Consider the following 15,814-nt stretch of genomic DNA (forward strand, 5'->3'; position numbering starts at 1 on the left):
GTCTCATGCGATGGGAGCGCACTGTCTTTCATCCATCGAAAGGGTACAAAAGAGACATTTAAAACCTGACAGTAAAATAATACCAAATATTCAAACATCTGTTTTCCAGGCGCAAACAGGTCAGTTGCTCAGATCTCGAATCTTAGTAAGAAAGTTTTCGATGCAACTGCAAATACCAGATACTGGTCACTGGGTGGGGCTGGTGACAATATTTCGTTGCTCATGCCAACACCCACTGAGATTAAGAAAGTAAGAAAACCCTGGTGGATCAGACCGGTGGCCCAACTAGTTCATCATCCTGCTCTCACAGTGGCCAACCAGATATTTGTTGGACACTTGCACAAGAACACTCTCCCCCTGCTGCAGTTTCCAGCAACTGGCGTTCAGAAGCATTGCTGGCTATCATTATCGTATTTTTCGCTCTATAGGACGCAGCGGACCATAGGAGGGGGAGAACAGGGGGGAATTTTTTTTCTTGTTCTCCCCCTCTAAAACAAGGTGCACTCAAGGTGCATTCACCCAAAGCCTCCGGAGTGCAGGAGAGCGAGAGGGGTCGGTGCGCACTGACCCCTCTCGCTCTTCAGGCTTCAGTGAAGGCAACCCGAAGCCTCTGGAGCACTTTGTGCACAGCCATCCCCAAGCTAGAGCAGCGAGATGGATCGCTCCGCACTGCTCCGTCTCCCTGTTCTGGCTTTGGGCTTAGCCGCGCAGCCTGCATTCGCTCTATAGGACGCACACACATTTCCCCTTAATTTTTGGAGGGGAAAAAGTGCGTCCTATAAAGCGAAAAATACGGTACTTCTGGGAGTGTCGTGTGAAAAAAGTTCTTGCTTTTGTCACCCTGCCTTTCTGCATTGGAACTCAAGGTATGGTACGCAGCTTGCCAATTTAGGAACTGACCAGAACCACTTAGCTTCAACAGGGTGAATCAGCACCATTCTTTGACACAAAAGGAAGCGTTTTGAAAACTGCTTTTCAAACTTCTGTCTTATAAGGGTTACACCAGTGACCACCACAATGGGTATGGTTTGGCCACAGTTAAGTGCTTTTAAGTCCCACTGGTTTCAGTGGTAGAGACTTACAAGGGTTTAACTTTCAGCTAGAACATGTGCCTCACCATGGATACTTTTTCAACTGGTACATTGTTATGTGGGTTGACCATAGGGGATTCTCTGTTTCTCAGCTTCCAATTTGCGTTCATACAGGAACATAAGTTCTAGTGATACAGCAGTAACCAGCTATAAGCTATTGAAAACAAACTTGGTCCACACAAACTGTCTACGCAGGTGAACAGCATAAGATCCGAGACCTGAACTCATGTGGAATTGCTTATTTTTCTCAAGCTGCCTGCTGGTGTGGTGTCAGATCCAACGTACAGTGAGCAGACGAAGTCAGATCTATGCTACAAACTTGGTTAGTAGTCATTCCCCCGGGGCAAGGCAATTCTCAGGGGGCAAAGTTAGGAGTCTCTAACAAGGAAGTCTCAAAGCTCTCAGCAATCTAAAATTCCTAGTGTTCTTGGGAGGAAGCCATAGCAGTGAAGCTGCCATAAAACAATTATGTGGGATACTGAAGATACGTCTACAGAGAGAATCAATATTAAAGCTAGAGTTTGTTATGAGCATTTCTTTCAATGAAACAGCGGGGTAACTTCTCTGAATAAATAAACACATAAATACATAAAATATCTAGTGCTTTCCCTTATGGTTATGATGCTTCAAATGTTCATCAGCTTTTGATTTGTCCTAATAATAATAATAATAATAATAATAATAATAATAATAATAATTTATTATTTAAATCCAGCTCATATGGCTGGGTTTCCCCAGCCACTCTGGGCGGCTTCCAACAAAACACTAAAATACAATAACCTATTAAACATTAAAAGCTTCCCTAAACAGGGCTGCCTTCAGATGTCTTCTAAAAGTTTGGTAATAATTTTTCTCTTTGACATCTGATGGGAGGGCGTTCCACAGGGCGGGCGCCACTACCGAGAAGGCCCTCTGCCTGGTTCCATGTAACTTGGCTTCTCGCAGTGAGGGAACTACCAGAAGGCCCTCGGCGCTGGACCTCAGTGTCTGGGCATAACGATGGAGGTGGAGACGCTCCTTCAGGTATCCTGGACCGAGGCCGTTAAAGGGTTGCATAAAACCTGAAAGGAAGATTAAAAAAAAAAAAAACTCCTGGCAAGATAAGATGCTCTGCTGTAGAGTACCAAACATTTGGGTCCCCTGCAAAGCTGTGGGGCCTTGACAGGTGCTCCACGATGCCAAACCCTGGCACCAGCTCTGACAAACCAGAACTACCAGGTGAGTAGGAGGGCAGGAAATGGCGAAGAGGTAAAGCAGGCACAACAAGAAAACAGTTGCATGATCACCCTCATCCCAGGAAGTTAACTGGGCCTGTTACCATTAAACTACAAGGGCACACACAGGAAAAACTCTGAATTCATTGCAGCCTGTAGTAGACTAATAAATACATCAATATTTGTACGAGTTTGGTGGGGCAACGTAAAATTGATACTGTACCTAAGGTCCACATAGTTATAATCTCACTGAAAACAACTGGGCTTGTTATATCAAAGATTAAATTGGGCTAGTTTTTGTTGTTGTTGTTGTTGTTTTTGAGGTATATCAGTTCTTTGGAACCCCTCTGCTCCTGGTTCTTTCATTTTGTTCATTGCAGAAAAAGGCTCACCTGAAAATACCTTTTTTTTTTTTTAACTGCCACAGAAAAACTCCCTGCTTACAGAAAACAAGCAGGTCAGGAAGATGTCTCCAGCTTAGCCTTCTTGACACGCTAGTTTTCTAAGTACAGGGAAGTGGAGGGTTGTGCAGGGGGAGCACTTTCCTTCACGAAAGACTGCACTACGTTGTATTTCTTTTCTGAATGTGCAGCACATCTGTGAATTCCAGCGTTCTGAGTTTTGCCGAACTAAATGCTGAGGTCTGCTGCAACCTCTGCCTCGGAGTTAATCTTGTAACCAAATTCCAAGCCCATCTTTGCCAGAAACGTCAAACAATCATTAGCATAAGCATTCTGCTTGCCAGACAGAATGATCTTCCATCTCTCTCCTCCCCCCACAACACGCAGGCAATAGTTTACTAACTTGGCTACTAAATGGCAGAATTAGCTTTTTAGGATGCAAACTCTTGGTAGAAGCGTTGGCCCCACAGTAAGTGGGAGGGTCAAACCATAGAGCAAGCAAGATAGAAGATGCCTTTTATTGAGATCTGTCAGCTGAAAATGCAATGCACATTTTAAAAGATCTCTGTGGAACTCAAAAGCTTGCACACGTTCTGAATGCCGCTAATAAAAATAACTATCTCAGCAGAAGTAATATGCCAGCTTTCCAAGTGTTAAATAATAAGCAGGATGAATTTCCCAGAAGAAATTTACATAATCCAGTGAACAAAATGGTGCAAAGAAGGTAATTCTTCTTATTTTTTTTTTAGAAAAGCGCATGCTAATTACACATTTTCATTATTTCCTTTTTTTGAAAAAAAAAATGATCAGGCAGATTACATAACATTTCTTCAACATACAAATCATAACATAACATTTCTTCAACATACAATTCAAACTCAACCGATTCATTAATAAGGTGCTCAGAAATGTGAATGAAAATAGAGCCTACAGCAGATCCATGGTGTGTAATTTTTATTTATTTACAAAGCTTCTTTGAGTTTTCACTTGACTCCTTTTCCTTCCAAGGACACTTCAGTGCAAAAACAACTGTGGCAGAAGAGCTGGAGTTCAGTCTTGGCTAATCCCAGGAAACTCTTGTGAGTGTCATTTTCAAGATGTAAGGCCTACAACCCTTGGCCTCAACAACTTCCATTTGTGTAATCATCTTCCCCCTTCCTCCCCCTGCCTGCACCCTACACCCCCCCCCCGCCCATATCTGCTCCCGGGGGGTTAGGGCAAATCCCAGAACATATTTAGGGGAAGATTTTGGGTGTGGGGATCCCATTGCATCAGCTTCACCACTTATTTTGAGCACCTGGTTTAAGGGTATATGCGAAACTAAATTCCACAGAAGTTCCAACATTTGACGGCACCTCAGAATTCAGATTCAGCTTTCAGAATTTCTGGTCTTTTTCCTTGCTTCGCTTTTGAAATCTGACTTTGGAATTAACTCTTCCTGGTGGGCTTTAAGGCAACGGCATAATAAATTCACTATGCTTGTAAGGCGCTGGGGGAGGGGGTCTTGAACTGGGGTTCCAGACAGCCAGGCTCTGCTGCCATGCCTCCTAAGAAACACTAGGGCAAGCCTGATAGACTCGGTTCTGTGCTTTAGGGATGCCATAAAGGCCTCAATGCCAGCATGCCACTGTGTGCAGCAATATCCTCCTAAGCACCTAGCCCCTTTCTCTTACCGCTGTGTTCAGCCTGGACAGCCTGCTTGTTTGGGGTGGTACACCTGCTTCTGAAACATGCATACTGACAGTCTGGAAATTGATAGCCTAGGTGGGGGTTTCTCAACTTTTTGAGGTCCAGGGGCACATTTGGAAATTTTAGAAAGTGTCGTGGGCACTATAAAAGACCCAGAATCCAAACTGGCAATGCTCAACCCCCAGCGCGCATGTACACAAAAAAGCCCAGGCAGAACACAGACATATCTCCCAAAACAAATTGTGCCCTAAAGTTCTTAAGGTTGAGATGTTCAAACTGATTTAGCTGTACGGTGGTCTTGTTTCCAAGGAATGATGGTAAAATATGTCTCAGGAGAAGCCCTACCTTTCCACTCGTTAAGTGTGACAAAGAGGGTGTGCTCGTGTGGTGGTTGCAAGCATGAACTACAAGCCAGAGATCCCCATTCCGACTCTCAGCTCAGTCACCAATTAACTAGGAAGCAAAGTCTAGCTGTAATATCAGGAGAGTACTATCAGCCTACCTGGCCAAGCTAGAACAAGAGGAACCTTGCGGAACACAGGAACCTTGGAAGCTGCCAAGTCAATCTAGCTCAGTATTGTCTAAAGGGGGTCATTCCTAGCCCTACCTGGTGGTGCCGTAGATGGGACCTTCTGCATGCGTAGCAGGTGTCCTACCACTGAGCTACAGCCCTTCCCTTAAATGCTGTGGGCTCTCAGGAAAAGTGTCATACCAATGCAAAGCATGAGGTCACTAAAAACCGGGCCGCCCGGTTATCAAAGGAGCAGGGGCTTCAAGTCCTACGACTCTCAAAATCATGCCAATTCAGCCTCTCTCTGTAAGATCAAGAGTTTAACATCCAGAACACCTCCGCAATGGGGGACTCATGTCCAAAACACACCCATGGAGGTACAAGGCAAGATTGTTAAGGCAGCGTAAAACCCCTAAAATTTCATTCACACCTCTGGATTCCTTTTCCTTTCAAGGCATCAGAAGGGGACCTGGTTTTGTACCTGCCCTTAACAAAAAAGGCATTTCAGTAACATCGGGTACCAAGCACGTTCGATCAAACCTTGGTTACTGTTCAGCATTGGGTAATTAGCACGAAGACTGGAAGAATTTGTAAGGAATCAGCCACGAATACCAGCAGCAACGTTTAATTATTATTATTATTATTATTATTTTACCACCTCTCTTTATGGTACACCTCCGTCTGTACAATCTCACTAGGGTGTTCTGCTAGGCATGCGCCGTTGATGTCTTTGAGCTTGTTGTCAGGCAGATCTTCTGGCTTTGTGCAAAGTTTTAATGCCCTGGAAATGAAGACGTCCAAATCAAACTGGGGGTCGCTTTCGCTGCCGACCTCCTTGGGTTCTTTGTGGAGATGGTGAGGAGAAGATGGTAAGCTCCTCTCCTGGATCTCTGGGAGAGGATTTGGGCATTCAAGTCCTGTCTGGGTACTTGTAACCCACTGCGCTATCTCTAGGAATAGGTTGGATGGTTCCTCCTCCAAGGCAATCTCCGCCGTAGGTGCAATGGATGCCCTTTTCCAGTGGGACAAGTCTAAAATGAGCTTGGGCTCTGAATAATGATGGAGCTTGTTGTCCCTCCACAAGAGCTTGTCCAAATAGGAAGGTGAACCCACTTTGTAATCACACGACCGCCCGTAATCTCCCTCAAACGCTCGGTCCATCGAAGAATGCGACTGCTCCAGGAATCTCTCGGAGCTGCTCTGGGAATATTTGCGCGGGTCCACCTGAGCCTCCTCAGCAATGGATTCTGATCCCGCTCTGGGATCTCGTTGCACCTCCTCCAAATCGTGGCACTTCTCTTGCCGCCATTCCAAATCCGAGGATAAGCTGACTTGGTACCTGTTTGTTCAAAGTGACAACAACATTAGACACACAACTAAGGGTCAGGCGCATACTCCCATTTAAGCAAATTTAGAAATTATTTCTTTAATTTCACTGAATACATCTGCCAGAAATTAGGAAGGGCCCTAGCTCTCTGCTTTGCTTTGTCCCTCATTGGGAGTCAGTAACCTTTGGACCATCTGAAATAACTCCCAACTGGCCAGCTATTAGAGCTGCAAAAGCTGCAAAATGAGCCTTCTATTCTGACAATTATGTACACTAACCAGCATTCTATTAGCTTTGGAGTGAGACTTGCATCATTTGTGTACTAGTCTTTGTCCAGCTTGCTTTGTAGCCTGAAGCTCTCCAGAATACTGAGAAGCTATCTGGGCTCCACAAAGCCAGAGAAGACACTCAGAAGTGGTTCTACCAACCACCCACTCCATCTTCAGCAGAACCACCAACTTTTTCCATTAGAAGATCCTCCAGAGTAGTCAGGAACCTCTCAGTTTCCATTGGTCTCCAAGAGCCGGTCATCCAAATGAGCTTACTATCCTTGCAAGGACAAATTGCCACTGCTGTTCCAAACTTCACCAGCTAATCGTTCTACTACCATTTCCATCAGAATTCTCCAGCAACCCTACTCTCCGAGGAAGCTCAGTACAGGATTGCAGCCTGAGAATCTTGGAAACTGGTCTCAAAGGGGGGGGGGAAGAAGCAGCTCAGCAGCAGAACACGTGAATAACATGTGAATTAATGTACCTGTCCCAGTTGGACATCTGGCTTTGGTTCGCTTCCATCAGCAAAATGTCGTCAATCTCGTCTTCAATCCGGAATGGGTGCTGAGAAACAGGCTCATCTTCAGGACAGTAATAAGGACTCATATAAGGGTGTTGCAAACCCATCTCTGCGGTCAGCCGGTCCATGGGATTGAATGTCAGAATCTTCTCCAGGAAATCGATGGCTGTGAGGGGCAAGTTAATACAATCAGGTCAGCAGTTCTTAGTCCCCAGGACAGAGTCACCTGGGAACACTTATATGAATGATAAGATCAGTCACTCTGAAATCAGATAAAAGACTTCACCTTTAAGCTCCATTTCTATTTAATTATTGAATGTAATTGTCCTTGATTCAGATGTAAAGCTCTTAATTATATTTAATGGGAGTGTTGTGCAAGCTTTGGAAGGATGGTGAGTCTTGGAGATGTTACTTATTTTTAGAAAGGACAGGAGTCACAGTTAAAGAGAGTCTGGTCTAACAAGCATGAGAGAAAGAAATCCTATACATGTCGACTCAGAAGTAAGCCCTAATGTCCCTAACCCAGGGGTTGCCTTTTTCCCTTTTTTTTTTTTTTTTGACCCAGTGGGCACATTTGGAATTTTGAGAAAGCCTATCCTCCAAGGCTTTTGCCACAAATACAACAGGATGCCATCTTCCAGGGCTGCAGTCCCACACGGGTCACATGACCCGCATGAGAGTGTGCTCCCCCAAGCACTTTTTTCCAGTAAGGTAAAGGGACCCCTGACCATTAGATCCAGTCGTGGCCGACTCTGGGGTTGCGGCGCTCATCTCGCTTTATTGGCCAAGGGAGCTGGCGTACAGCTTCCGAGTCATGTGGCCAGCATGTCTAAGCCGCTTCTGGCGAAACCAGAGCAGTGCACGGAAACGGCGTTTACCTTCCCGCCGGAGCGGTACCTATTTATCTACTTGCACTTTGATGTGCTTTCGAACTGCTAGGTTGGCAGGAGCAGGGACAGAGCAATGGGAGCTCATCCCATCGCAGGGATTCGAACCGCCGACCTTCTGATCGGCAAGTCCTAGGCTCTGTGGTTTAACCGACAGCGCCACCCGCATCCCTCTCCCCCCCCCCAGTACAACACCCCCCAAAACACATTTTGGGATGCTGTACAAGAAAAAGTGCTTTCTTCAGGGCAAGAGCTCAGCCTGAAATCACACAGTGATTCGCACAGTGCCCAAAATGGCCGCCATGCTCTCTCACAGGAGAAAACAGGATGCCCCATTTTTTCTGGGACAGCCCCACTAGGAACCAAATGCTTTCCAGCAAAGGAGATCCACCCTTGGATCCAAGCAGATGTGGAACCAAGTCTCTACCTTTGCTGTTCACTTCAGGAAGGAGCTTCCGCAACGGCTTCTTCACTTCCCAGGTGCTGTTGACGAACGTCGGCATCACTTTGAGCAGTTCCTCCTTGTCCTCTTCATGGAAAACAGGGATGGTCTCCAAAATGAGCTGCATCTGCTCCAGCTCGTGGCTTCCTAAATGACCAAAAAGAACATTGCTCAGAAGGGTGACATTGTGATCTCTGGGGCCTTTGGCCTTGCTCACGTGTGCATTCCACCACTTGATAGCTTTGGCATGTGCTAATGAGCCACCGCAGAGCAAAAATGACATATTCATATCACTTCAAAACACATAGGCCTGAGTAGGATGCTGAACAGAAACTTAGTACTACAGGAGAAGTACAGAATTTTTGGGAGCTGCCATGTCAGATCTTTATCACCCCCTCCTCATGGGCCAACTTTGATAGGTGGACAAGGTCACCCACCTGTCAATCATCTGACTCCATGTTGGTGACTGAGAAGAGGGCAGTCCTGCCTACCTCTCAAAGTCAAACTGGGTGGGTGGGTAGAGGGATCTGCTTCACCAGCTCATTTTCCACAGGGAACCAACTGATGAGCGGAAGCTTCAGTCCAGCTGACTACAGGTGTCTGCTTAGCCATCACATTTACCAGCCAGGCCAGCACATAAGGTGATGATGATGATGATGATAAATTTATTATTTGTACCCTGCCCATTTGGCTGGGATTCCCCAGCCGCTCTGGGTGACCTCCAACAAAATATTAAAAATACAATAAAACATCAGACATTAAAAACTTCTCTAAACAGGGCTGCCTTCAGATGTCTTCTGAAAGTCAGATAGTTGTTTATTTCCTTGACATCTGATGGGAGGGCGTTCCATAGGGCGGGCGCCACTACCAAGAAGGCCCTCTGCCTGGTTCCCTGTAGCTTCACTTCTCGCAGTGAGGGAACCACCAGAAGGTGCTCGGAGCTGGACCTCAGTGTCCAGGCTGAACAGTGGAGGTAGAGACGCTCCTTCAGGTATACTATAAGAACTTAAGATGAACCTGCTGGATGAGGCCAATGGCCCATCTAGTTCAGCATCCTGTTCTCATGGTGGCCAACCGGATGCCGTGGGAAACCCATGAGCAGGATCCAAGCACATAGCCACTCTCCCCTCCTATGGTCTTCAGGAACTGATATTCAGAAGCATTACAGTGGTACCTCGGGTTAAGTACTTAATTCGTTCTGGAGATCCGTTCTTAACCTAAAACTGTTCTTAACTTGAAGCACCACTAATGGGGCCTCCTGCTGCCGCTGCGCCGCCAGAACACGATTTCTGTTCTCATCCTGAAGCAAAGTTCTTAACCTGAAGCACTATTTCTGGGTTAGCGGAGTCTGTAACATGAAGCGTATGTAACCTGAAGTCTATGTAACCCGAGGTACCACTGTACTGCCTCCAGCTATGGAAGCAAAGTCTAGCCATCATGGTTAATAGCCATCAATAGCCCATCTCCCCCATGACTTTCTTATCCTCTTCTAGAGCCATTCAAGTTGGTGGCCATTGCTGTCTCCTTTCAGAGTAAGTTCCACAATTTAACTATGCGTGAATATGTGCTTTTAAAAAAATCTGTTTTGAAATCATTCAGCTTCCTTGGAAGCAGGAGCCAGAAGGAGATAAATCCAATATAAAACTTGGAGTGTAGCTATGCCCTTAAGATTCAGGTCTATGCCAGCAGAGTTCGGTTACACGATTAAAGTGGGTTTGGTGCTCTTTCACAAGAAACTCATGCCTCCCAAATTGTTGTTGCTCCTTTTGAGGTAAGGAAAGTGGCAGAAAAATATACTATAATGTGTGACATAACAAACTCTTGATGCTGTGTCTTAAAACCTACACGCAAATTGGATGAAGGGTCAGTAAACAGGAGGCATCATATAACCTCCCCACAAACTTAATGAAAATAAATGTGGATGAATGCTCTATAAGAACTCTCAGAGACAAGGACTATAAGCTCATGGTTCTTTTTTGCCACTAGGTGGGAGAATACAACAGTTTTTTGTGCCACAATAAACAGCCAAGAGATCTTTGCACAGTCCACCGATTGGCTGTGCAACTTCCATAACAATTCAATGAATAATTTCTTTGTGTGCCTTGCACCTCTAAGCAGGACAGTTGTGGCTCTGGCTATTGTTGATTTCCTTTCCATCTGCCCTACAAGTTGCAATGGGCACCAGTCACCACTGGTGGTTCAGAAGAGAGGCTTTGTTAAGGGAGATAACAAATGGCGGGGGGAAGTCCTTTGGGTGCTTCCACAAAGCAACTTGTTGTGGATTTGGTGCTGCTTATGCCTGCAAGTTTTCCACATCATCCACACAACATCATCCTCATAAAAAATGCCATTCCATTCCCACTCCTTTTATCTGGATTTAACGTTGCCCAAGCTTGTTTGTTTGTTTGTTTGTTTTACTGGATTTTCTGAAGAAATGATAAATCCAGATTAGATGGGGAAATCACATAGGATGGCATTTTGATGAAGGTGACATCGTGTGAACACTGTGAGGTCCACAATCACCTGCTGCGAAGAAGCACCATCTATGCATGTTCTCTCTCCCACTACCACCACCACCAAATGTTCAGAATTGGCTATCAGTGCAACTTAATAAAAGTAATAGCTGAAGGACAAAAAGTAAAGCAAGGAGGTTTACAGCAAAAACAAAATAATTTAGCATAGGGTGCATTTCATTAGATCACTTTGTGCATTTATTTCTGAGGACCATTAGCCAGAGATGTCCAGGTCAGACTGAGAGAATAACTACCACAACAGAGGGGGTTGTTTTTTTTATTGTTGGAGTCTCATTAACGTTGCCTAAATAATTAACAAACTCCAGATCTGCATTCATGATTATTTTAGCAGCTGAAATTGCCTACTTCCAACAGCCATGCAGGCTGGGGTCTCATCTCTTGAAAGTGGCTCACCGCTCTCGCATGCTAGCGAATGAGGTCGCCCTCTTAAAAAAGTGGATTATGTGAGTTAATTGAAGATGAGGGGAATGAAGCATGAAGAAGGGGTTGGGTTTGATAGTCTCCTAGTCTCTTCAAGCTCTATGATTTCATGAGGACAGGCTAAAATGGACCAGCTTTATTAAGACCCTTTAACCATGACATATACACAGCAGCAATTATGCATATGGGATAAGTGGCAATAGCTATCCCTGGTAAAAGTAAGTACAATGTTAGGGACCCATGTATGTATGTGCTGATATACTGAATTTCTGAACAAATGATGCCATCTTTTGCTGGGGTCAAAACCCGATCCATCTAGCCCAGTATGGACAAGACAGATTGGTAATAGATCTCAAGGTAGGAGGTCCCAGGTTCCTCACATCTCCACATAGGACTGGGAGAGCCCCTTGCCTAAAATCCTAGAGATCCACTAGGTGTAGAAAATGCTGAGCTTGATCACCCAATAGGTCTGACTCCAATATATCAGGTGAGGGAGTGGTACACGTCTAAAGTCATGTGTGAAAATTATGGTACCTATGCATGTTTGAAAGCCATTATAGACACAGTCCTGACTTTCCTCCTAGAGATCCTTTATATTGGGGGTTAAATCTGTGGTTGTCTGCATGCAAAGTACACACTCTGCCAATGAACACCATGACAATAGCCTCTTGGGTCACATCAAGGCTAATTTGCCGGTGGAATTTCAGCTGCACGCCAGCAAATTTGGGTTGCCCAACCAAAATGGATTTGACATGCAAGAAACTTTCTTCCAAAACCAATCAGACTGCTCTAAAGAAAGTGACTGGGAAATACACTAGGAAGGTTAGGGTAATAATTGCTTGACCTGATGTTGTATAATCTTCCGCAAACTTGGTGCAAATGAGTCAGAATGAATGCCTTCTGAACAGGTCATCTAGAAACCCCCTTGCACTGTTCATTTGAAAGGTACGCATATGCCCACACCAGCCACAGAAGGCAAGGTGCTATAAAGGTAGGAATGCTCATAAAAGGTAAAGGTAAAGGACCCCTGACAGTTAAGTCCAGTCACGGACAACTCTGGGGTTGTGGCGCTCATCTCGCTTTACTGACCCAAGGGAGCTGACGTTCATCCACAGACAGTTTTTCCGGGTCATGTGGCCAGCATGACCAAGCCGCTTCTGGCGAACCAGAGCAGCGCAAGGAAAGGCCGTTTACCTTCCCACCGGAGTGGTACCTATTTATCTACTTGCACTTTGACGTGCTTTCGAACTGCTAGGTTGGCAGGAGCTAGGACTGAGCAATGGGAGCTCACCCCGTTGCAGGGATTCTAACCACCGACCTTCCAATCAGCAAGCCCTAGGCTCAGTGGTTTAGACCACAGCGTCACCCTGGTGGGAGTGCTCATAACATGTACCTAATTTTGGTGTGCCCTTTAGAAGAGAAACGTGTCTACTATTTACATATATCTTCAGACACTAGTAAGTCTGGAGAACTTTGGACAAATCTATGGAGTGGCCACATTTGTGCGTGTTCACCATTATTTATTGTCTGAAGAAACTGCTGGGTGCAAATCAATTCTTGCATAAGAATATTCTGCAGATTTGCACTAATATCCTGGAGTCTGGTCAGGTCAGTATTTTGATACACAGGTCAACGCATCGCCTTGCTATGTCCTGCATTCTCCAACACACACCCCTCGCTCTTTCACAGGAGGGAACCGATGTTGTGATCAAAGAATCAGTTGACTCATTTTCCATCCCTACCCCTCTTCCCCTGCTTCCCATAGCTTAATTGGGTGGAGAAGCACATCCTCAGCACAACTGGAAACCACTCGACTATTTATTTTAAAACAACAGCTCTAATTGTACATGTCCTAGCTGGGGGTTGCAAGGAGGGGTGCTGAAGAATGTGTGGACACGCTCTCTCCCTCTCCCCGGGCCCCAAACAAACCAAATCCCGCCCAGAATAGATTTAGCAGTACTTTCTTCTTCTTCTTCTTCTTTTATCCATAGCTGTCAACTTACAGATTTGAAAAAAGGGACCAGCAGCCTCGAAAATAAGGGATCAGCAGCCAAAATAAGGGATCAACAATTACTTTGATAAAATACATATTTTGTTGCGTGCAAATGGCTTTAGATGCCTATTAGGCCCATAAATCCCATAAATTACCATATAGCATATATTCAACACACAAAAACAGCAACAATTTGTTGTTGGCAAAGCACAGCTGGACATAGAAAGGGCCCCATTACCTTCAGTAGCTTATTTAAGGGAATTCATCAATAAGGGACAGCAGCAGGACATGGCGCTGGGATAAGGGACTGTCCCGCCAAATAAGGGACGCTTGACAGCTATGCTTTTATCCCTTAGCTCAAAACAACTCTCTCTGCAACAGTTTTAGTCAAATTATGAAGCGGCAGACCAGTGGCAACTCTGATCTACCACTCCAGAAGCCATCAACATCACCCAAGTTTTGCATTCGCTGTTCCCAGCGGTGCGTTTGGACTGCGCCACTTAAGGCATGTCAAAAGTGGTGGCTCACAAGATTGAATGCTCCTCCACAAAATCCCTGCACATACAGAATTAGGTGTCAGAGACAGAGTCTAGACTAGCATGCCAAGCTACTTTTCTAGGTACGGGGAATATTTGCCTGAAGACCTATGTGTCCATACAATCAACCTTCAGGCCAGGAGTCTGGGGAGGGCATTCTGGGTTCCCCTGGCCACTCATGGACTTCAGCTGTTTAGCTGCGATTCCTGCATTGGAGTGGGCTGGACTAGATGATCGCTGAGGCTCCCTTTCCTTCTGCAGTTCTTGGATTCAAACTCAGCACCTGCTCATTTTAGCTTCCACCATCAGATGAAAAGTCTCCTTATTCAGGAAGCCTATTGTTAATGATGCTGCTGGAATTTGTATTTATGGTTGTTGTTTTAAAAAAATAGTTATACTTTTCAGATATATACATTTCATTGATTTTACAAGCATTTTAAAACTTGACTTCCTTCTCTCTCTTTCTGTGGTTCCTTAAATTTATTTTTAACATTTTCTGCATATCCAAATTAACTTATTTATTTATCTTCTTTATATATATATTCTTATGTAGCTGCAGGTTATTACAATAATCCTGCCGGTGTTTTTATCTGTTTACAATTTATTTGTAATTATTCAATAAACCATTTCCATTCTTTTATAAAAAGTTTGTTATCTCGATTTCTTATTCTTCCGGTAAGTTTTGCCTTTTCTGCATATTCCGTAAGTTTTTATATCCATTTTTCCTTTGCTGGGGCTTCTTTCCATTTTGGGGCAAGTAAAATACACAAGTAAATTTCTATACAATTTAGGTAGTTCATCCCTATAATTCCCAAGAGAAAAGCTTGTAGGTTTTTTGTGGTTTTTTTTTAAACAAATGTCATTTTTAAAATTTATCTCTATGTTTTCTTTTCCTCTTTTCCTATGTTGTATACAACATAGTTTTACCCAGAGTAGATCCACTGAAATTAATGGAAATAAGCTAGTCATGTCCACTCATTTCAATGAGTCTGCTCTGAATATTACTAATGTTGGATTCGGCACTCAGCTATTGGTTTTGTTGTCTCTCATGAGTGGTTTACGCCACTCAGTGGTGCCTTTTGAAAATGAGATCAACGTGTCAGGTGAGATTACATGAAAGAAGACTGAAATTAAAAAGGACATTATTTCTTCTCTCTGTGAGATGTAATCCACAGAGAGCAGTTCAAACACAACATTCCTTGTAATGTTAGAGAAGACATGCGAGGGAATGTTTGGTCCAGCCAGTCGAAGCTTCCTGTTGCTCCTGGCTGGAGCATCCTTCCTTTTGCATGTGATAGAAGGGTGGGCATGACCTAACCTGTCCAGGTAATAAAAGGACAAGTCACGCAGCACACCTCTCTCTTTTTCACTTCCTTCCTTGTTGGACCAGCTTCTTAGCAAGGAATGCTCTGCTAGCTTCTCAACTAGCAGAAGCACTGGGATTATTCCGCCATATGGGGTAGATCCACATGTACTTATTTGTAACTAAGCCTGCCTTCAGGGATCACATTGTGCTCTTCCTGAGCTAAGCAAACTTCTTTTATTGACTTTAAATAAGATTGTGGCATCTTTATTCTTTTAAGAGGGATCCATGCGAGCTTACCAGGAACGTACAATTCAATCTCAGACAGATTGAATTGTATAATAGTGAGAGGCTTACACAAGCCTGCAGCCAGCTGTCTGCTGTGCATGTAAAAGGGGAACGTAAACTTTGCTAAGTAAAGGAACTTGCTAACGAAAGTTAGGAAGGATATTATAAACAATATATCCTCTCTTGCCTCCCTGAACATTCCCACACTGTCAAGTCATAATTACCTAACCTGTACTCAAAAGACACATCCCAGAACATGTAATAAAGCCCACCTGTCACGCAAAACCTGGGTGCCCCAGGACAAAAAGATCCCATTGAGCACATGGATTGACAATATGGACAGACTAGTTACCTACGAACGAATTGCATATCAACGCAAGTTAAGA

General features: G+C 44.5%; 1 protein-coding gene across 3 annotated transcripts in view; it reads right to left on the reverse strand.

The window, feature by feature from the left end:
- Nucleotides 1–5,515: 5,515 nt before the first annotated feature.
- The window catches only part of MAPK4 (mitogen-activated protein kinase 4), an 89,611-nt gene continuing 79,312 nt past the window's right edge, over nucleotides 5,516–15,814 (reverse strand). For all 3 annotated transcript variants that reach the window (XM_081881512.1, XM_081881511.1, XM_081881513.1), the window contains exons 4-6: nucleotides 8,340–8,501; nucleotides 6,990–7,191; nucleotides 5,516–6,245 (exon numbers count right to left, since the gene is read on the reverse strand). In XM_081881512.1, the coding sequence (XP_081737638.1) occupies nucleotides 5,558–6,245; nucleotides 6,990–7,191; nucleotides 8,340–8,501 (1,052 nt within the window). In that variant the 3' untranslated portion in view covers nucleotides 5,516–5,557. The remainder of the gene's footprint in view (nucleotides 6,246–6,989; nucleotides 7,192–8,339; nucleotides 8,502–15,814) is intronic.

This window comes from Podarcis erhardii (assembly GCF_964252035.2).
Source record: "Podarcis erhardii genome assembly, chromosome: 11".
In the NCBI taxonomy this organism is placed as follows: Eukaryota; Metazoa; Chordata; class Lepidosauria; order Squamata; family Lacertidae; genus Podarcis; species Podarcis erhardii.